Source organism: Salvia hispanica, chromosome 6 (assembly GCF_029641045.1).
Source record: "Salvia hispanica isolate PSC_SH4W2 chromosome 6, Shi_PSC_v1, whole genome shotgun sequence".
NCBI lineage: Eukaryota > Viridiplantae > Streptophyta > Magnoliopsida > Lamiales > Lamiaceae > Salvia > Salvia hispanica.
In genome coordinates this window covers 10,326,652-10,350,616 of record NC_142697.1, presented here as the reverse complement: position 1 = coordinate 10,350,616, position 23,965 = coordinate 10,326,652, and the positions used below count along the sequence as shown (strand labels likewise).

The window sequence follows — 23,965 nt, the reverse complement described above, 5'->3', positions numbered from 1 at the left end:
ATTCACCTTTGGGATATACTTCAGTTGAATAGATTCGACATCATGCATGTGTCAATTCAAGTCCATTATTTATGGATAATGTAGCGAAAGGGGAAAATGAAAATGAAAATGAAAATGAAAATGAAAATGAAAATGAAATTGAAATGCAGGTCTTTTATGTGTTATTTCAATAATATAAAAAACCGAAAACGAATCGTATTTTTTAAAAGAGTGAATTACATATTTAGGTTTTATACTTATCACGACGCACGTTTGCAGTCCCTATACTTGCAAAATATCATTTGCGGTCCATATACTTGTACTTATGCACGTTTTAAGGTTCTTTTCACTTTTTAGCATTTTTTCGGACAAAAACACCCCCAAAGGATAGAGGGCAAATTTGTACATTACTCCCTCCGTCCCACATTTGGAGTCACTTATTGTTATGGCTCGTGTTTTAAGAAAGAGTTAAGTGTGTAATAAATGAAGAGAGATGGTGGAGTGTGTAATAAATGAAGTGAGATGGTAGAGTGTGTAATAAATGAAGTGAGATGGTGGAGTTGGCTGAAGATGGGTCTCTTATGACTTTTGATTTTTGTTTTGATTTATTTTAATGTAAATAATGGCATTTTTATGTAATTTTGATAAAGAATGGGATAAAATTGTATGATCAAATATGAAAAATTCTAAAAGTGACTCTTAAATTGGGACGGACTTTTATGGCAAAAAGTTACTCTTAATCTGAGACGGAGGGAGTATTTTCTCTTTTTCCTTCCTTCATTCTTCCTTTTTCCTCTTTCTGGTAAACATTGTAGAACATTTGAGTTGTGGACATGTTCTATAATCCAAAGAAATTTGATTGCCATTGTGCAGTTTGTGGTTGCAAAACAATACACTACAAATCAGCATTAGATATCAACATCCCAACAAAAATACCATTCTTATCCAACGCCCTTCAAATTAATCATAGCCCTTTGATTATAAATCCAAACTAATATTTTATTTTTTTGTATATTGTGGAATGGTAGGTTTTATTCATTGTTCGCATAACTAACATTTACTGTCGGAGGTGCTAAAGCGAAAAAAGGGAAAGGCGGTGCTACTGGAGAAGGACGAGAGAGGTAAAAGGAGGAGGAGGAGAGGAGGAGGAGGAAGAAGAAGAAGAAGAAGAAGGAAGAAGAGAAAATAGTGTGCAAATTTGCCCTCTATCTTTTGGGGGTATTTTTGTCCGAAAAAAATGCTAAAAAGTGAAAAGAACCTTTAAACGTGCATAAGTACAAATATGAGGACCACAAATGATATTTTACAAGTATAGGAATGGCAAACGTGCGTCGTAATAAGTATAGAACCTAAATATGTAATTCACTCTTTTTAAAAATCAATATCGGCTCGTAGAATGGGATAAATTTTGGACATACCTGTCCACTCTTTTACAATCTATTACTCTGATTTTATAATTTTGGTACCTCTTTTTATTACTGTGATTTTATGATTTAACCATGTGACTATAGCCTATAGGTTTTCAAATTATTTTATTGAGCGAACATGAAATAACTTTAGTTTCTTAATTTCTCACAATTTTTTCAACTCATCACTAGATCTTGCCATTTTTATTACTTCCTTCATACCACAATAAAAATCCATTTTTACCATTTTAGAAACGATAAAAATTCTTTAGACATTTTATTCCACACATTATATTAAAATCTTTAAGTCCATTTGATATCATGAAGTTTAGTTTCATAATGTAGATTGGATTTTTTTCAATTTCAAATTCAATATCTAATATATGGATATATGACGCTCTTCAAACCATGTGATTTTAAAAATATGCAGTCCATAATATTTTATTAGCATATAAGAATTGCTCGTTTTTTTTTAATACATCTCCTATATTACATTATCAAATACTCCTCCCCGTCTTCTTTAGATGAGACATAATTTTATAGTACAATTTTTATTTTGTGTATAAACTGAAAAGAGAGTAAATTAAAATAGAGCATAGAGTAAAAATAAAAATAAAAATAAAAATAAGAATACTATTATAATTAATAATTAATCAATCTGATTAATACAAATTAAAAAGAAAATTAGCTCATCTTTATTAGGATAAAAGAAGCAATATACATCGTAGTTACGTAGTATATACAATTACATAGGGCTGGGGAAAAATATCAAAAAAAATGATATATCGCTCGTATCGTATTGAAAAATATCGAAAAATTATCGAATTTTCGATATATCGTAATTTTCGATAAGATACAATATCGTATCGTAAGCTTTCGATACGATAACGATATGAATTTCCTTATATCGCGATATATCGTTTTATATCGAAAATACGATATATATCGAAAATTTTCGATATATCGATATTTTCGATATATATCGATATTTTATTTTCGATATATATCGAAATTTTCGATATATATCGATATATATCGAAATTTTCGATATATATCGATATTTAATTATATATCGAATTTCGGTACGATATATCAAAATATCGATACGATAACGATATGAAATTCTTTCATATCGATATTTTCGATACGATACACGATACAACGTTTTTGATACGATATATCGTATCGACCCACCCCTACAGTTACATAATCAAATATTTTCAGTTCATTATTCATACTTTTAGTGCGGAAATTCAGTTCATTATTCCTATTTACTTGTAAAAAATGAATGAATAATAAGATGTCCACGTATGCTCCAATAAAATATTTGTCACAATATTTATAGTCATCTTCATCGCCATCGTGATCATATTCATAGGCTTATAAATTCCACAATTCACATATCTACTCGTGTATGGTCTAGATTTCGTCCCCCTTCAACATCACGATACAATGAAATCTTTTTCATCAAATTTAGAAATAACCTTGATTTTTATGTATATACTAATACTAATTCTTATGACCAGACATTTTTCATAAATAAAGTTCAATTTCTCGCGAGTTGTAATTTTTTTATAACGGAAACTTACACTGTTCAAGCATTGTTTTATATAAATAAAGTTTAACCTAAAGCTCAATATAGTCGTAGTATTCCTATTAAATTATCACAAAAATTTATGCTTTGCAATAGTACTCAATTTTATAAACATCATAAGGTTAGGGATCAAACCACATTATTTTATTTTCTTTCAGGTAGAATAAAATGCTCTAATAAAAAGGTGTTTATTTTATGCATATGATTCAATAAAATATAAAAATGCGATTAAATTAATGAATAACTTAACACCAATTTCTTCAATATGAGGTTACTCAATTCCAATTTCAATTTTCAACATTTTCAAAAGAACAGAAGCGAAAAAATTCAGCGGTCCATCCATACTATTGTGGCATTATGATGCAGTGTGTCCAACCAATTACTTTTTTACAAATGATAAAATAAAGGGGTCCACCTTCAACTAGACAAACATTTATTAGGAAACATTCATTATAGTCTATGTATATACATACTAAGACCCGACCCAGGGGAGTGATAAGTGCTAACTAATTAGCAATCTCAAATTAAGACCAAATCTTAGCCATTAGATTAGGAGATCTAGTGGTTGAAATAATGTCACATGAATTATATTTTTAATTAAGAAAATTATTAAATAAAAATTAGGGGTATTAATGTCAATTCCCTCTCATTAAAATCATCATAAAATTTTAAATTTACGTAAGTCTCTCGATTTAAATTATTTTTTCGCAAAAATTATATCAAATTAAAGATAATTTTATACGGATTCCAACGAGGTCTCAATTGCATATGTTCCGACGACGTTCGGATGATGAAATTTGATATTTTTTATTTTAGTTTTCGTAAATGTTGATAACCAGATTTTTATCAACAAATACATCAAAAAATTTCAATATAATGCTTATAAAATCTCAATAAAACCATGTAAAAATCACAATAAATATGTGTTGATATTTTCTTGTACTAGTGTTGATATTCTTATGTCATATCGTTGATATTTGTAATACACTATGTTGATATACACGAAAATTATCATATGATAACATAATGACGATATTACCTTTTTGTTGATATTTTTCTACTATTTATTGAAATTTGTAAGGTTCAATCTCATCCACTCATTTTGAAATCTAAGGGTGTAGGTCTTAATTTTGGATTATGATATTATAAGCAATGGAAGATGACCCGACCCATACTTAATAGACTATATTATATATACATAAATAAAAAAGAACACGAAAATCATACCCATAAAAAAATATTAACAAGTGTTGCATTTTTTTTTCGGTACATTAAGATATTTTAAAAGATTATGTGCATATATAAATATGCAATATAATGTATAGTAGTAATTTTCATATTTAAGATTGTGTAATTTTCCATAACAGTGGTATAATGAATGTTTTCTAATAAATGTTTGTCTAGTTGGAGGTGGATCCTTTTATTTTACCATTTGTTAAAAAGTAATTGGCTGGACTACCACCTTATAATGCCACAATAATATGGATAGACCACTAAATTTTTTCTCAAGAAGAAGATGCGTATCGCCTAAGGCTGGTGCAAAATAAACCAAATTATGACCATCCGCATAACATTAAGTAGAAATATTAATTATATATTAGAATATTAATTGTAGCTAGTGAATGAATTAAAATGACTTTAATAACCCTCCTCATTTTCATTTTTTTTTATTAGAATTCCCTTTCTAAAATTTTCAAACTATGAATTAAAGTTATACATTAATAAAATTTTATAATTTTAACAAATGTAAGAAATTAATTCACAAATCTTTTACATGACCACATATTTTAAAATAGCATTGCTTCTACTCTATATCTGCAGTATATTTGTATGGCTATTTGTAGAAAATTATGTTCATACTACTAGAAGAAGCTCAAAGCTAATAAAAAGGTCAAATACTCAAACAACTAGCAGCCGGAGAAAATCACATACATAATGTAATATATAACATTGTTCCGACTCTGTATGGCATATTATGAAGCTAACTAAACAAAATATTTAGTATTCTAATAGAAGCTAAAAATGTAGTAATTGACAAAACACTAATGCCATTAGGATTTTTGTCTTACAAATTAGATAATTGGATGAGAATAAATAATTAATTAATCTAATTATTTACACTTTTTTGTCTTAAAAAATTATTTAATTAAATAATAATATCATTAGGTTTTATTTTATAAATCAAATAATGGATGAGAATAATTCACTAATTAATCTATCTATTTTTATTATATTAAATCCCAGTTACATTAAAAATATCTATAAGTCAAACGCCAATATCATTCAGATTTCTTTCGAAAGCCAAATAGTTGGATTAAAAATTCACTACGTACAATTATGTACATTTATTGCAACCAATTTAGAGAAAATATTAGATCTTGATCACATTAAAAATTTAAATTAATCAAACGCTAATGTCTCTAGAATTTCTTTTGCAAATCAAACACTGGATAAGAATAAATCACTAATTGATCTATCTAATTTGCAATATATTAGATCTCAACATATTAAACAAAATTATTTAATCAAACACTAATATTATTAGGATTTTTTTTACAAACCAAATAGTTGGATGATAACATTTCACTGATTAATTTATCTATTTTGCAACATTAGATATCAAACACATTAAAAAGTCATTTAATCAAACACAAATGTCATAAGATTTTTTTTACAAACATGTGAATATTCACTGATTGATATATCTATTTTTGTGATTTTAATCAAAGACTAATATCATTAAGATTTTTTAAATAACTCAAAAAGTTGAATGAGAATAAATCACTATTAATCTTTCTATTTTGTAATATTAGATCTCAAGCACATAAAAAAAATCATTTGATAACACTAGTGACATAAGGATTTATTTACAAATTAAATAATTTGATGAGAATAATTCACTAATTGCTCTATCTATTTTGCAATTAGATCTTAAGCACAATAAAAATCATCTAATCAAAGATTAATACCATATTGTCATAGGATTTATTTTGCAAAGTTTGTTGAGAAGAATTAACTACTTGATCTAATCTATTTTTTGTGATATTAAATGAAGTATTAAGCACATTAAAACTTTATTTAATCAAACACAATGTAATTAGGATGTTTCTAAATTAAAAGTGGATGAAAATTAATACTCCCTCTGTCCCACAAAAGATGTCACACTTTCCTTTTCAGTTTGTCCCACAAAAGATGTCACATTTTCCTTTTTGGAAAAAGTTCTCTCTCACATGAATATAAAAATTATATTTTCTCTCTCCATTTAGCACACAAAACAAAACCTCCTAAAATCTCGTGTCGTCCCACAAGTGTGACATCTTTTGTGGGACGGAGGGAGTAATATTTTAATCAGTCTATTTCGCTAGATCTCAAACACAATAAAAAAATCATTTAATTAAAATACTAATGTTTTGGAGTGGAGTAGTATTTACTTTTAAATTTATGTTAAAAAATTTGATAATTCATTTATTTGTAGTCATATCCGTTTTGATAATTTATTTGTAATCATGTACATATATGATCTGTTGCAACCTGCAACACTTCTGATATGTCTTGGTTCAACATATCGGTCAATCTCAATCACCTGTTTAAAAAAATTACACTCCTCTATATATTTTGTGGAACTTGTTTATGTTGAATATTAAATAGCAGAATAAACTTAGCACCACTTTAATGAAATATACTGTGGTTTAACAGAAGCCAGTTTTATAGGAAGAAAAAAAAATCTAAGAATGAACTTATTTGGGTAATTCTTCAAACAAATATTCTAAACAGATCAATATATATCTTATATTCTAGTCTTACAATGAATCTATCGAAAACAGGTTGAATTGTGGGATCAAGTTCTCATGTAAAATATTCATATTTTATTGGTTGAAGACCATTGCATTAAGCCAATAATTAATTCTTTTACTAATTTATAGTTCAAGGCCAAGGACTTGTAGTACTTCTCTTATTGATTTGTAGGCTATCTCATAATCCTTTTATTAATTCATATTGGAAGCCCCACTGATTTATTGATCCTCTGACCTTAATTTTAAATCCTCAAGCTAGAAATATATGAAATCGAAAAATTGTCGGTCACGAAAAAATTCGTCATATAAAAATACACCGAAATTTCTTACTCAATATAATTAGAGCATAATCTATTCGCCGTGATTCTGTCTACGTCTGACTAAAGATTCGATTTCACGCCTAACTTTTTTTATTTTGAAAATTATACTACAGTACAAAGATCCATATTCGTAATATATAAATAAAAAATGTTAATCCTATATATACACAGGCGAGTAGGGATGTCAATTGGGCTAATCCGCTCAAGTTCGGGTTAACCCACTCAGGTTGTCGGACTATTTGGGTACGGGTTATTCACGCTGTGAATTTTTCGGGTTATAAATTTTCGGTCCTAACCCTAAATCATCGGGTTTCGAGCTAACCCACGGGTTATTAGGGTCAATAGTAATCTTATATGTTACTTATGATCCAATCCAATATTCTAAATTATTAAAAAAGTGGATTGTCACAAATAGTAAAGTATTATCAAAGTGATCAAGAGAAAGAAAATAATAGCAATTGAAAATTAAAACAAAATAGATAAACACATCGTTTAATTAATAGCACACATGAATTTGACTACAATTATCTAGAAATCATGCATTTCATATAACCCTAATTTTCAATTTGAGAGAGAAGACATAATTACCATATATTCTTCATATCAATGTTGTAGTATTTAATATTGATATTGCCAAATATACTTCATATAATTAAGTATATAATCCAAAATTTTAATTATATTTTTATATTAAATGCTCAACCCGTGGGCTAACCCGAAACCCACTCGGGCCAGCCCACATAACCCGCCGACCTGAACGGGTTAGCCCCCGTAGCCCGCTTCTAAATATGAGTTGAGATTTTTCGGTCCTAGCCCTATAATTTTACCGGGTAATTCGAATCGACCCATAGGTTTCGGGCTAGATTGACATCCCAACAGGCGACCCACAGATATTGATGATACGGATTATCCTATTTTTATTTGAACTTCCTCGTATATAAATAAGTAAAATCATATAATTTATAGAAAAAATAAAAGTGATATGAACTTCATATATGTCCAATTAATACGCATGTTAAACTAAAATCTGTTTAGACCAAGTTGGTATGTTAAAACAAAAAAATTGAAATAAAAAAATCCCCGCGAATGTAATAAAATTATGAAACTAACATCACAATGATTATTTTAATTTGATCAATATCTAGCAATAAATATCGATATTTATGGCATTATAATGTAGTTATGTAGCTAAGCAATTTCCTCATCAAAGTAAATATTCCAAGTGCGCGGAAACTGCTTCAATATTTTAAACTAAAAGACCATTAAAATATTTATACCATATCAGTAGTTGCATCGCTGATCACAAATCACCCACTAAAGCCTCTTCAGGCGATAAATGTTAATCTATAATGACACTAATAAATACCACCACTTCATGTGATACATATTCATCTATTTACCATTGAAATATTGAAGATTTTTTTGTTAAATATATCCAATTTAATATGCACATACTCGCTGGTGAATTTCTCTTTCATCCTCCATTTATGTATTAATACGACGATGAAGCTTATGATTGCTTGAATGGAACAAATAATTATATTCTCTCCATCTACAATCAATTATTCACACTTTCCTATTAGATAGTCTATATAAATTAATCAACTTATATCTAATATCATAAAATAAATGTCATTCTTTACTAATAAGACTTAATTATTATTTCTCTTAATTTATAATTTTTTTCATCAATTCTATATTAAAATTTTACATAAAACGAAAACATCTTCCTATATATTCAGCAAAATACTATTAATTCGACATATTTGAATGATAATTATATTAGATTCTAAGGGTTCGTTTGATACTCCTGTATTGCCCAGAAAATGGCTTGTTTCTGGTCAAACTCTATCATTTGATACATATGAGTACCTACTGTCGGGCCGGTGAAGTAGCAAGGCCCATGTATCTATTCCCACTTACAGCAGTTACCATTTCGGTGCCTACCCCTCCGATATTTTTCTGCTGTGTCAAGAAAAAAAAATCTTTCCAATATTTGCCCTTCTAGATTGTGCATTCCATATTTCTTATCACCACAGCTTTCTCCAATGAATCCATTGTTTTTGTGTAGAGAATTTTCATTGGTTTTTTGGCTATGTAGTTACATTACGAAATATTTTGAATTTGTTTGACAAAAAAACGTGGTGTCGAGTACAGATCTGAACCGACTGAACACCCAAAATGTCATCGGCGTCTTAGTCCATTGAATTGTGATTATTTTCTGGCAGATTCGCGAATCGACAAAGAAAAGGAAATAACTTATTATCTAAGGTAGGTTCTTGAAGATGAAGCTGCAATTGGTGAACGATTTGAAGAAGGAAAGAGGGCCAACTATTTCAGCCGAAAAACTCATCCGCTTCTTGAAGAAGAGCAAAGCCCGGCTGTTAAGATTTGAAGAAAGTGAAGCAGTTAAATTTTTTTTTTAATCACATGAGTTAAGATTTTAATTTTTTAGGGGCTATTGATGGGAGTGCGAGAACATTGGTTTGTAACAGTATATGATATTTGATGGGTTTTTTTGCTGCCATTGATTCAATTGAGGATGATTTCTAAATGAATGTTTTTTTGCTTCCATTGATTACAGTAAGGGTAGGTATAAAATGGACAAAATTTTTTTTTTGCATGACAGTTAATGAGATTAAAAATAAATAAAGGGTAAAACTGTAATTCTAATTGACACTTCATGTGAGATTAAAAATAAATAAAGGGTAAAACTGTAATTCTAATTGACACTTCATGTTTCTGGCTTAATATCACCAGCGTAACAAACATACAAGGTAGAAAATAATTTCAGCATATTTCTGGTCAATTATTTTGATTATTTTCTTAGAGCATCTCCGGCCATTCCAACTCAAACTCATTTTAGTGTAAATCTCACACTAAATATTGATTTTACTCCAACCATTTACACTAAACTCAAACTTAAAATAATATTCTCTATATTATGCCTTTTTTACTCACAAAATTTGAAAAACTTTTAGGTATTGGTTTAGTGTAAACCTAAAGATAGGTATTTTTTTCTCAAAAACCAAAAATAAGATAGATTTTTGAGTACTATTGGAGCAAAATATTTATCTCATTTTAGATTTTAGTGTACCCTTGGAGATGGTCTTAGGTGCTATTTTCATGACGTGGTTATCATGTTAGAGTTTGTATACTAGAAATCACCTTTCGAGTGATTGAATACTGTTAAAACTCTTATTTTATTTTCCAAATGAATAAACAGATTATTTTTGTCATAATGTTGTTATGTTTTACATTTAATGTATGTTTATTGCATATTTAAATGTATAAGTAACTTAACAAAGTCTAAGTCTTTGTTTTAGTAGACCGGTTGTGGGCGTCGTCCACTTTAAGGTAACACGGTCAGTTCTAAACAAAGAAAAAGAATAATTTCACAACCTAGATAGGCTTAGACTACCTATCGTGAAAGGTTGCAATGTCAGTCCGATTATTTCTAAGCCTTACTGAAATAAGATGACGTTGGTGTGGTATAGTACTGAATGGATCTAACAGTGAGACAGTCTTTATGCTATCTACTGAAAGACGAGGTCTCGTAAATTATTTCTCAATCAATGTACGTTAGCATTGAGCATACGGTATTGATTATGCACTACTTTGACTTACCAAATGGTGCGGGTTTTTCGCAACCCAATAAGCCTGGTATATTGGGTAGTGGTGATTAATATCTAGCGGTGCTAGGATTGCTATTATGTTGAATCGTGCACGAGGTGAGTCTCGTTTGATAACATCCTCAAGAGAAGCTTGAAATAAGGTTTTATTATTCGGAACCTAGCTAGTTGGAGTTTAATTACTCTATGAATAATAAATAATATTTTCTTGCTGAGTCCTCTCTTGGAATAAATAAGATATTAATTAATTAAGTCCATAGCAGAAAATAATTAATTAATGGATGTTTCTATCTTAAGCGCGGGAAATAAATATAAAGTAATGGAAACCCGAAGTACTTATAATTTCGGATTTGGATAGGGAGTGCAGTATTACTTCTGTAGTGGCTGCTCGTAATATTCTAATTTTAAGCTTATATTAAATTTGGTTTAATTTAATTAGTAAAAAGCTAATTAGAGGAGCCCATATCCAAAGCCTTCCATAGATCCCTGTTTGGGCCCAATATGTAACTTATTATAAATAGGAGAATAAAGGAGACAGAATAAATCATTATTTTTACTCTAAAATTTTCGGGCCCCCCTCTCCTAAGTGGTGGTCGAATTCTTCTCCTCGGTGGGAAAGGATTTCTGTCTTCTCTATTTAAGTCCTAGTGCGTTGGTGAGATCAGCCCACCCTGATATCAGTTCACAGTCCGGGAACCAGTCAGAAGATCCGTGGTTTTGTACTAAAAGATCTTCACGTGGAGAAGGCGCTAGCCATCTTCGATTCTTTGGAGAATCATCAAGGTATAATGGCCGAACCTTAGAAAAGCATGTTTTAGGTTTCAATTAATTTAAAGCATGTTATAATTTGAGTTATGAGCATGATACATGTGATAATTACGCGAAAGCTGCCGGTCCCTTCGCGAAATAATCCGCTAAATAGATCTGAATTATTTGTAATTGATTCATGTGTGCGTGAAAGCTGCCAGTAGAGATGTCAAGTGGGCCGGGCCAGCCCAGCCCAGCCCGGCCCAGGCCCGGCACGGCAGTGAAATAGCGCGGGCCTGGGCTGGGCTTAATAGTGTAAACGGGCTCCAATTGGGCCATTTTATAAACCCAGGACCGGCCCGGGCCCAGGCCCATCTGAAGCCCGGCCCAGGACCGGCCCAGGCCCAGGACCGGCCCAGGACCAGCCCAGGCCCGGCCCAGCATATATTTCTTATAAAATTAGTAATATAGTGTGTTTTATGAATAATTTATGCTTATTTTTTCATATTAATTTAAATATTTCAAATTGTTGCATATACCAAAATAATTAATTCATCCTCACCCATAAGCCATAATGCTGTACATATTTCTATGTATACTATTCGAAATTAATTCCTATAATAAAAGGGGATTTTGAACTAATTGACTAATGCAATAGCTATAATGAAGGAGATAATTCCTAGAAATCTTGTGAATTGTGATCGTGACATTAGTTGTTAATTAATGTTTCTTTATAAAATAATATTTCCATAATATTAGTGATTGCATAGTTGTTAATTAATTTTTCTTTATAAAATAATATTTCCATAATTTTAGTGATGGATTGTTAGCTAATTTTTCTCAATAAAAATAAAAATAATGGATCAATCCATACTCCTAGAAGTAATTATATCTCCATAATTATAGTGATTGATTTATCTCTTTACAAAATAGTGGATTCTAGAACTAAAATATTTGCATTAATATAGAGATTCATTGTTCCATGATTATAGTGATAGTTAAATTTTTTATACATATTATTGTTCGTGGACCGTGGTTTTAGTAGACCTTTCCTGATTTTGTGGGATTATATAAAACTAATTATGAATGTGTTAATTATAGACAATATCTAATTATGCATGTGGTAATTATATATAATATATGTATATGCGTATCAATTCTCATGGTTCCATGATTGTAGTGATAATTAGTTAAATCTTTTTTTTTATGTGATATACGCATATGTATATATGTAGTTAAATGGTTCCATCACTCCATGATTGTAGTGATAATTAATTAATACTAGTATATAACTATATATGCATATGTATATTAATAAGATCATCAGAGATTATAATCTTAATTTCAATTAATCATTTACGTTTCATATTTCCTTCTCTCCTCCCAATATTCCATTTTCAATTAAAATTTTCATGATTTTAGTCATTCCCTATAACTATTAATAGATATAATTATTTAGTTTCAATTAATCTTGATATGATTTAGCCGTTTCATATTTTTCTCTCTCCTCCCAATATTCAATTTTCAATTAAAATTTCCATGATTTTAGGTATTCCCAATAACTATTAATAGATATAATTACTTAGTTGTTTCCCTATAATATTAAAGGTAAAGAAGGCAGAGAGACTTAGCGATGAGAGTCTCTTCTTCTTCGAAGAATTCAACGGCTATTTTATTCACTTCTCATATTCTCCTATATATAATTCTCTGCATGTTCATCTCCTTCTTCATACTCTATCTTGTTCTCTAAGTTCTATTCTGATAACTCCATTGGATTTAATTGTTGTGAACCTGTGGTGTCCAAACAATTTGATATTGGTTGTTCTCGGATAACTATTCGATTGTTGTAGAGGAGGAAACGAGTCTTTTGTCATCACCATGTTTTGTTGGTAAGATTTAGTTTTGTTTTGCATTAGTTGCTTTCAAAATTATACTTAGTTTATTGTTTGTAATTATTCTTTTCATGATTCTTCTTATTTTAATTAATCTCATTGTTAATATTTGTTGTAGAAGAGGAACGTGTGACGTGTCTGTTGCTGAATCAAATCGCCGACCACGATCTTCATTCTTCACAGTCTAATGTCGGTTAGATTTACTTTTATTATTAGTTATTTGCTTTATTGATTAGAACTTGGTTTGTTGTTTACAGTTTTTGTTTCAAGATGAAAAGATTTTTAGAAAAACCTAGTAAATTCATCTTTTAAAATACCACAACAACGTGAGCTTGTCTTGCCATCTTTAGAGTCTATGGTATAACCTGAAACAATAGAAGAAGAAGAGAAAGATGAACAAGAACCCATTGTAGGATCTCAAACTTCTTCTACTTGTGCTAAAAAACCACCTATTAGATCTAAGACTAGTAAGGTGTGGAATTATTTTGTTCAAAAGGGTGATAAAGCAAAGTGCATGATATGCAAAAAAGATTTCTCCTTTAAACTTAATAGTGGTACGGGTACTCTAACTAGACATCTAAATAATTGGCACAAGAATTGGGAGGAAAATGATTTGTTAGACGATAGTCGACAACAAATTTTAGATGTTTCTAGTGGCACCGTTGCAAATCATTCTTATAAACAAGATGAGGTGAGAGTTGAATTGGCTAAATTGATTATAGGAGCTGAACTCCCATTTAGTTTGGTTGAAAATCACTATTTCTCAAATTTGTTGAAAAAAGCTCAACCTCGTTACAAAAATGTTTCTCGAAACACTTGTTATAAAGATGGCTATAAACTGTATGAAAATGAAATTATTGGTTTGAAAAATTTGTTTTCTAAATTAACTTCAAAAATTTCATTAACTACAGATTTATGGCTTGGGAGACAAGGCTTGCATTATATATGTGTTACGGCTCATTGGATAAATGAAAATTTTATGTTAGAAAAAAGAATAATTGATTTTTCATCACTTGAGCATCCACATGATGGGCTATCTATATATCAAGCTATTATGTCTTCTTTGAATTATTGGGAAATAAGTGAAAAGATCATGTCTATTACAATGGATAATGCTGCAAATAATGGCAAAGCTATAGACTTTTTCAAAAAAAATTTGAAGCCATGTTTTGATGCAAAGTTTTTCCATGTTCGTTGTATTTGTCATATCTTACATCTTTGTGTATGTGATGGAATGAAAAGTGTTAGACCTCATATAGATCTTATAAGAGATTGTTTGCTTTATATTATATCATCATCGATTAGATTGCAAAAATATAGGAGAATGGTGAGAAATGCAAAAATGAAATTCAAACTTCCTTATATTGATGTAAAAACTAGATGGTCTTCAACTTATAAAATGCTCATGGAAGCAAAACCTTATTTTTCAATAATAATACGTTATTTTGAAGAAGAAAAGAATTCTAGTGTTATTGCCATTAGTGAGAAGAATTGGGAGATTGTTGATATATTGGTTCCTCTTTTGCAAGCATTTAGCAATATGACTAATATCATGGCCGGTTCTTACTATCCTACTTCTAATATTATGTTGCGTGATATGGTTAATATTGTTAAATTATTTGATGAACATAGATATATTGAAAATGTGAGAGAAATTATTGCAAAAATGGAGACTAAATGGAGAAAGTATTATGAAAGTGTTTCTTTTTGTGCTATTTTTTCTTATATTTTTGATCCAAGATGCAAAAAGGATGGTTGTGAAGTTTATCTTGAAGAATATTACTTGTGTCTTGGTATTGAAAATCCATTGTCAAATGAAGAACTAGAAGATTTTTTAAATTTTCTTGTTAGTTCATATACGTCTACTTTCAAAGATACATTGTCAACTACTATGCTGCCATCATCTAGTAGTAAGAGTAACAACCATAGTTCTTCCTCTAGTTATGCACTTCTAGATAAAATAAAAAAGAGGAAGAATGATGCTAGTACAAAATCAACAAATGAACTTAAACATTATTTAAGTTTAGATTTGGTGGAAAATTTAGATGATTTTGATATTTTGCATTGGTGGAAAATGGAACAAAAAAATTATCCAATTTTATCCATAATTGCACGTGATCTACTAACATGTCAAATGTCAAGTGTAGCATCCGAAAGTGCTTTTAGTGCAGGTGCAAGGACGGTGACTGATAGAAGAACTCGATTAACTCCAAAGTCCATCAAATTTTGCATGCTCTTGAAGAATTGGTTGGATGAAGAATTTTGAATGAACAAATTGCAGAGGTTGGAAAGATATAAAATCAAGGAAATGGTGGAAGAAGATGATGATGGCGAACCGGATATAGTGTTTAATGATGAAGATCAAGAGCTGAATATAGAGAGATTTTATTTTCCGATTACAGATTATCACTATTCAAGTTCTCAAGAGCCCAATTTCACTTATGATTGGCAAAATTATCCGAATTAGCCAAGTTTTATGAATTTGTGTTTTTGGATATGAAATTATGAAGACATTTTGTTGTTTTTTGGTTATGAAATTATGAAGATATCATTTGTTTTTCATGCATCTTGAAAATATGTAAATTAGCCTGGCCCAGCCCAGCCCAGCCCGACCCACTTGCTACCTGGGCTCGGGCTGGGCTGGGCCCATCCATGTCAATTAAAACCCAGCCCGGCCCAGCCCGTTCCGGACATGGGCCTGGGTCGGGCTGGGCCCAAATGTCACCGGTCCTAACCTGGCCTGGACCGGGCCGGGCCGGCCCGGGCCACTTGGCAGCTAGCCCGGCGTGACACCTCTAGCTGCCAGTCCCTTCGTATCAAACACATCCTATGTGTTTTGTGGCGGTGCAAAAGTTAAGCCTTTTATTGGTCCATTAATTGGAACAAATATGGGTCCCAAAATCAAATCAAGATAAAGCTATTTGTCTCGTCTCTGTTACAAAAATAAGGGCCAATCAGTCCAAAAAGCAGGGGTCCCATTTTTCCATTAACACTTAAATTTTAATATTCCCTATATATACATTTGTTTAGATTCATTTTGATGGTTACACTTTTGACATTATCCATATGTAAATTGTTTATAATAAAAATGGGGAATCTTGTACTGAGCCAGGAATTTCTTTTTCATCATATAATATCCGGTGAAACGCTAACAATTAACAAAAACAAGGATATAATGTGCATTTCTCATTTTTATGACATAGAAAAAAACATTGTATTAAATGAATTTTGGAATTATTTTGTTGGAAAAAGCTTGCTTGCCCGAAATTAATTAATGTCATATTAAATCAATACCAAATTACGTACTTGCACATTCAACCAATAGTATCATTAATTGTCAAATTAAGAAAATTGACAGCCACCTTACCACTTGATCACTTTATTTAGAGCACATTTCCAAGATAAATCTATAAAACTCATTCTTCAAAATCATAAAATGCATAGGTGATTAATGATAGACGTTGCAACTAGCTAGGATTTCCACTCAAATTAGCAAAAGCAAAATAAAAAGTAGTATGTGAATCAACCCATTTAACTAGCATATAATTTTGTGATTTCTCTTTTAATCATTATTCAACCCTGACGTATAAAAACTAGTTATTGTTTAGAGTAATGCTAAACAATCACATTATGGTTAACCACATAAGGACAAATTAATAAATTTAAGTATTAATTAATAGATAAAATATTAGTAGTTATTAGTGGATAAGTTGAAATTCCATATATAACCTTTTCTTTAGTTTCTTTTTTAGAATTCCCTCCACTTATTTTCTCAAACGAATTTTAAATTTTGAACTCAAGTTATACATTAATTACTGTACTTAGTACCAAACATTGGAAATTGAATGATTATAGACCGACCACATTGTCTTTACTCCCTCTGTTTGTTTTGTTTGTATATATATTTCTTTTCTCTTTTGATCATTTTCTTCTAATTGATCCATTCCAAATGAGCAATATTAAATCTCAAAATTTTAACCATTCTACTTAATTTAATTTAATTTAATTTAATTTAAGCAGAATCTGCATAACGCATAAAAGAAAGGTAAAATGAATCATACAATTTAATTTAGGTATTAAATTTAGAATTTTGATTATTATCATACTAAAATGGCTATCCAGGAATTTAAAAAATACTATTAAATTAAATAATTTGATTGATACTTATACTCAATTGAATCATCCGAGATTTCAATTGTTCCTAATTATATTCAATTGAATCATAATTGAACCATTTAGTTGAATTTTAACTAGAACCATATGATTATTTATGCTTGTAATTTATCTTATACTCATTTCAACAATTTAATTCAATGTAAAATTAATTTGATAAACTTAAGTAATTCTTGTTGATCTTATATTTTAGATTCAATATAATGCTAAATTTAATTGGAAAAATAAGTAGATTTTCATATGCGATCGAACGATTCAATTGAGTTTAGATTCGTAGTAATAGATTCAAATTAACGTTTAAGTTGGAGCCTAGCCAATTTAACAATTCAATCAAACTTGAATTCATAAAGTCACTTTATCTCAAATCCAATCAAATGACCGGGGATACAAAATAATGATAATAATTCAATTTATCTTTGATCCAATCAATTTATCTTAGATCAAACTCTAATAATGAAAAAAGAGATTATATATTTACTGTGCAATTTTAAAACATTATACTAAATAAATGAGTTAAGAACGTGGGATAATTTTTATGATAAAGGTTCATTGTAATGTTCCAAAATTAAGAATTTATGAAATTTTCTAGTATTTTGGAAAGTAAAGAATTAAATATAAAATTATAAATTCATAAATTTGCAACAGTAAATTCAGTTAGTATTAATATATCATATACCAAATTGTACATGTTATAGGGAATTGAGCTAAAAATTCTACTATTTCATAAAGAAAAGAAAAAAAATACTATTAACTATATATCTTTTAAAAATATTTAATAGATGAGTTAAGATCATGTGATTATATTTTGATTATGGTCCACTTGTAATGTTCCAAAAAATTAAGAATATAAAGAAATTAAGGTCTTGGAAAGTAAAAACATGAAATTCTTAAGATTAAAATTGTGACTCAATTAAAATTAATATACTCATACAGTATAAAATATAAATGTGTTGTGTGTTCATTTGAATTTAGCTAATAATTCTAAATAACTACTAATTTATAATGGAATAACTAAAACATTAACTATTTTTAAAATAATAAATAGAATAGTCAATAACTGTATAATTGAATCTTGATGACATTAAATATTTATTGAATCATAAATAATGTCATTAGGATTTTTTTTACAAACCAAATAATTGGATGAAAATCATTTTAAAAATTATTTAATCAAATACTAATGTATTTAGTATTTCTTTTTTAAATCAAGTAATTGGATGAGATCAATTTACTAGTTAATCCATCTATTTTATGGATTAGATCTTTACACAATAAAAAATTTATTTAATCACTTATATAATTGCAATTTCTATCATAGATCAAATAGTTAGATAAAAATACTCCATAATTCATTATTCAATCCATCATTTTTTTTATCTTAAGCATATTAAACAAATTAATCAAATACTAATGTAATTGGGACTACTTATAAGTTTTAAGCCATGTTTGGTTGACAGAAAAGTAAAGTTGACAAGGAAAATGATTCCCAGGAAAATGAATTCCGGGAATATAATTCGTAATAACTTTACTTTCCTGTTTGGAAAGTATCAAGATTTTATATTTTATATTTGATTTGAACACTAAATAAAAATATACTTATTATAATTATTTATTTATTAAAAAATAATAATATAAATTTTTTAATAAATCAAGTATAATTTTAAATGATAATAATCGTATTATTATATTTATTATTACGATGGATAGTTTAAATATGAATTATTCATCATAATATATAATAATATAATTGTATATATAGTTACATAGAGTATTACTATATTATAATCATAAATAATTATAATACTATATTATTATTATTATTATTATATTATAACTATAATATTTAAAGATATAATTGTATAAATTTTTTAATTTAAAACAAAAACGAAACGACTGAACTATATTGGAACGAAAGGAGTAATATATATTTTACTAATTTAGAAGCTCTAACTGCTCTAAAAGTTAAATTAATATAATATTATATAAATTAAAAAAAACGTAGATTCAGTTATATTTTGTCATAATATAGTTTAGAATATATACATTTAATAGCTTAGAATTAAAACTTACTAAGTATTATGTCATACAAGAATTTTTCAAACAAATTTGAAATCATTACATGAACTCTTGAATATAATATATACGTCATTTCTATCCCAATAAAGTTTTAAAAATATTAAAATGTATCGTGCTCAACATTTAATTGCTATATTTGATGTGCAACTCAATTCTTACAAGAGGCGCGAACTCTATGACATGAAAATAGAAGAGAGAGAAAAGATGAAAGTATAATAAAATTAGAGGGAAGAAAAGTTAGAGGCTGCAATTCGCTTAAAATAATAGCTAAGGGTATAAAAGTAAACTGAAATTGGCAGTCAACCGGATAGTGAAAATAAACCGGTTTTTCTCTATAAACCCAATTTATGGTTGTACACAGTGGATGTTTAGCTTTTCCCTATTGTTTATTCGTTTAGTTGGGATTCTTTGGTGTTTTAATTTGAAATGGCAAAATTTACAAGGAGCGTTGGTACAGTTTTGTTTTGTGGTTCTCCGTCATCACATCGGCTATTGCAAAATTATTGGGAGGTGTTTTTTTGCGTTGCCGATAATATAGCTGACTTTTAACTTTGCTTGCTTCCAAACGATGAACTTTATAAGATCACAATATTAAATCTGTTTGATTTATATTATATATCTGGTATGAGTAAAGTTCAATATAGCATTTAATCAGGAGTATTGCCCGGTCCGTATTGGTATTAAATGGGCCTTAAAGAGATGGCGATTTTAGAGCAAAAATCACTACAAATTTTACAAGAGAAATATGAGAGGAATAATTAGGCCTTTTCTCAAATTTTGAGATTGTAACATAAAATCATACTAGTTTTTAAAATTATCGCAATTATATCACAATAGTTATGACAAAATCAATTTGAAGTGTTAATTAAAATGACGACGATTTATTCGAAACGATAAGGTTTTATTGTTGTATCATAGTATTTAATTTTGACATAGTATTAGATTTGATTTTGATCACTGTGAGAGAATTGTGAAAAAATGGGTTTAGGGTTTAGACATTAAAAATTATGATTTCATATTTTAATTTCAAAACTTAAGCGATTGATCAGACATTAAAGAATATTGTCATTTAGTTAATAATTTTTTTTATATAGTACTTTAAAATAATAAGAAATAAGCATATAAAAATATTTTGAATATTGTATTACTTAGATCAATTTCTTAGCACTTGATAGTGTGCTTTAATGGTGTGAGCAGTGAGACTTAGATCACGGGGATGAATATTGATGTGGTCAACAGGACAAGCTACTAGTGGCTAGGGCCAAGGCAGCTGGTGCATTTATTTGTGTGCGGATAATAACATAGACTAGTTTTACTATTTTTGGATAGTTAATCAAAAAATTAAAATTAGATTAATTTTAACATGAAAAGTTTTAAACACTATTAACACTAGTAATAATATGGACTCTATAATCCGTCACTACTTCCACCACCGTTCCATCTTTTTTACTTTATCAATTATGCATTAAATCCTGTATCATTTACAACTTTATCTATATTATGCGGGCATGGGTAGTACCCTGTATATATCATCTGGAAATAATACACAAAGGACGATCTTACTCAAATAAATATCATCTGGAAATAATACACATAAGTATGATCTTATACTCCAATATATATCATCCGGAAATAATACACATAAGTACGTATGATCTTATACTCCAACATACTTTGTATTGCATCAAGATAAAATGTAGCATGATGTCATTTCTTGCAAGGGATCTCACAATTATAGAATGACATTACAAACCACACTATTAAGTAACCATATTATATATAAATCGAAAATGGATAATGCTGAGGTTTTCTCTGTTGTATCTCTCCGTATAGGCTACCTAGTGAGCAAGAGGTGGTGCAGCAGGGATGCTTGGTTCAAGGACCTGAAGCACACCCGTGGCGAGCCTTCTCGTCAGATCCTCAACAGGAACTTTTACCACATCTCTCCTCATGCCAATGTCTGCCGCATAGCGGCTCACACAATAAACCCCAACCGCAGTTGCTGCCATCCCATAGATGTTGGTGGTCACAAGCCGCAGTGGTGTGGACATTACAGCCGCAAGAGGTCCGCCTATAATGGACACAGCTTGCCCGCTTTGTCCCATTGTACTCTGATCCAGCACGAGCAGTCCCGTCTTGCAGTAAATTGCAAAATCCTCACAGTTGTTCTTGAACACATTGTAGCATCCAAATCCGTTGTCCAGCAGGTATTTGGCTCGGTGGATCACATCATCATCAGAATCTGAGACAGCGAGGGTGCAAGTCCCTCCCCGTGCCTTTGCAAGGAAAAGAGCAGGGCTGACTGAATACTCAAACCGGTACAAAATACCACCAGCTAGGAAGCAGTTCAAACACGACGAGACCACTCCATGTGCATCGTCTCTCGGGAGACAGGTGGGGCACGGAATATATGATCGATTCGGTCCTGAGCTCACCAGCAGGACATCTAACACAGTACCAGTTCCGACTTCCTGACCTCGTCTGGTGAAATGTATAACTTTATCATCTCCAAGATATATACCTATTCTCGTCCAAGCATTGTGCAGAAAATCATCAGATATAACCTTGACATCAATAACTAAATTTAAACAATAAAAAAGCTTTCCTCAAAGAAGAGTATCCAATGATGAGTAAGCAACAACTATGCAGAAACTCCATTAAATAAATCTATACCAAATCCTCTTTTTCATCTAATTTCTAACCATCAAATGCTAGTCAGGAATATTTATTCAATTTCATACATATTCTAATTGGATTGCACTGAAATTACATGCTCTACGATTCGAAACAAGTCGAGATCTCAGCAATCACAGAAGTTGTATTTGTCATCCAATTTAATTAAATAAAACCTAATAAAATAAATTCATCTGAAACCAACCGTGATGAGCATAGATGTATGCAGTCCTCCACGAGTAGATATGATCCCCTGGTTTGAGGCTGCTCCTTACGATTCTTCGGGTTTGCAATCACACAAAAAATAAAATCAGCAAAATACTCGATTAATCTATAGAAGGTAAGAAATGGAGATAATTCAAACGATTTAGAAAATTGAGGAGATGTACCTGTTGGAGAGCAGCCCCATTTCCTGCGGTGAATCTAAGTGCGAAGTGAGATTGGGGAAGAGTTGCGTTGCGGTAAAACGAAAACTGCAGATGATCCTTCGCCGCGTATCTGTGATTTATGGCTCTGACGCTATACGCAAACGGAATGACGAAATTGCCCTTGCCTTCATTCCCAAATTTCATGCCCTAAGCATCCGCAAAACTATCTCTTATCCGTCTCTTAACCGTCTCATATCTTCACTATTCATGTGCCCCACTGTACTTTTCAGCTCATCTCTTAACTAAGAGACAACACATGCATCCCTTCATCTCTTAACCATCTCTTAACTATTCATTCAATTTCATTTTTTATTTTTAATTCCAACAAATTCAATTAATAAAAAACACACTTCATTATAAATAAAATAAAATTACAATTTAACTACCTAAAAAATAAAAAAAGACATAATTAAAAAACTAGAAATTACAAATTGCACACTTAAACTCAAATAAAAAAAAATGGAGGCAAAGAAGCAGAAGAAGGAGTTCTCTAGTGACGATCATCTAACGGTTGCCAAATTTTGCCCAAATGTGCTCCATTAGATCCTCTTGGAGTTGGGCGTGGGCGGTAGAATCACGTGTCCTTGCCCGAATAGACAACCGCTCTTGCAAAGACGGATGCACTCCCGTTCGAGGCGGACTACTTGCGGTTGAGCTTCCCGGGGTTTCAGGGTCGAACCAATTTCCCGCCTCAGGTCCTTCGTCGGCGACAATCATGTTGTGCAAGATTATGCACGTATACATGATGTCGACCATATTCTCCATAAACCACTGTCGAGCCGGGGCTTTGATAATGTTCCATCGAGCTTGAAGAACCCCGAACGCTCTCTCCACATCCTTGCGAGCAGACTCTTGCTTCTGCGCAAAAAGAGACTGCTTTTCGTCCACAGGCCTGTTGAACGTCTTCACGAAGGTTGGCCACTTCGGATAGATGCCGTCGACAAGATAGTACCCCATTTTATACTGACGATTGTTAGCGACGAAGTTGATGGCTGGCGCTTTACCATTCAGAACTTCAGCGAAGAGGTCGGAGTTGTTGAGCACGTTGACGTCGTTGTTCGAGTCGGGGACCCCGAAATACGCATGCCAAATCCATAGCCGGTAGTCGGCGACGGCCTCGAGTATAACGGTGGGGAGGGTGCCTTTGTGGCCGCTCGTGTATGACCCCCTCAACGCCACAGGGCAATTCTTCCATTCATGCAATCGACACTCCCGAGCATCCCGAGAAATTCGTGCACTTGTTCGTGAAGA

The 23,965-nt window shown here is 30.7% G+C and overlaps 1 protein-coding gene across 1 annotated transcript; it reads right to left on the bottom strand.

The window, feature by feature from the left end:
* Positions 1 to 21,198: 21,198 nt before the first annotated feature.
* On the bottom strand, positions 21,199 to 22,817 carry LOC125203233 (NC domain-containing protein-like protein). Its single transcript, XM_048101545.1, has 3 exons — positions 22,676 to 22,817; positions 22,492 to 22,565; positions 21,199 to 22,134 (listed from the first exon to the last, which is right to left on the bottom strand). Exons 1-3 carry the CDS (start codon positions 22,693 to 22,695, stop codon positions 21,452 to 21,454), a joined length of 777 nt encoding a protein of 258 aa, XP_047957502.1. The 5' UTR covers positions 22,696 to 22,817; the 3' UTR covers positions 21,199 to 21,451.
* Between the last annotated feature and the right edge of the window lie 1,148 nt (positions 22,818 to 23,965).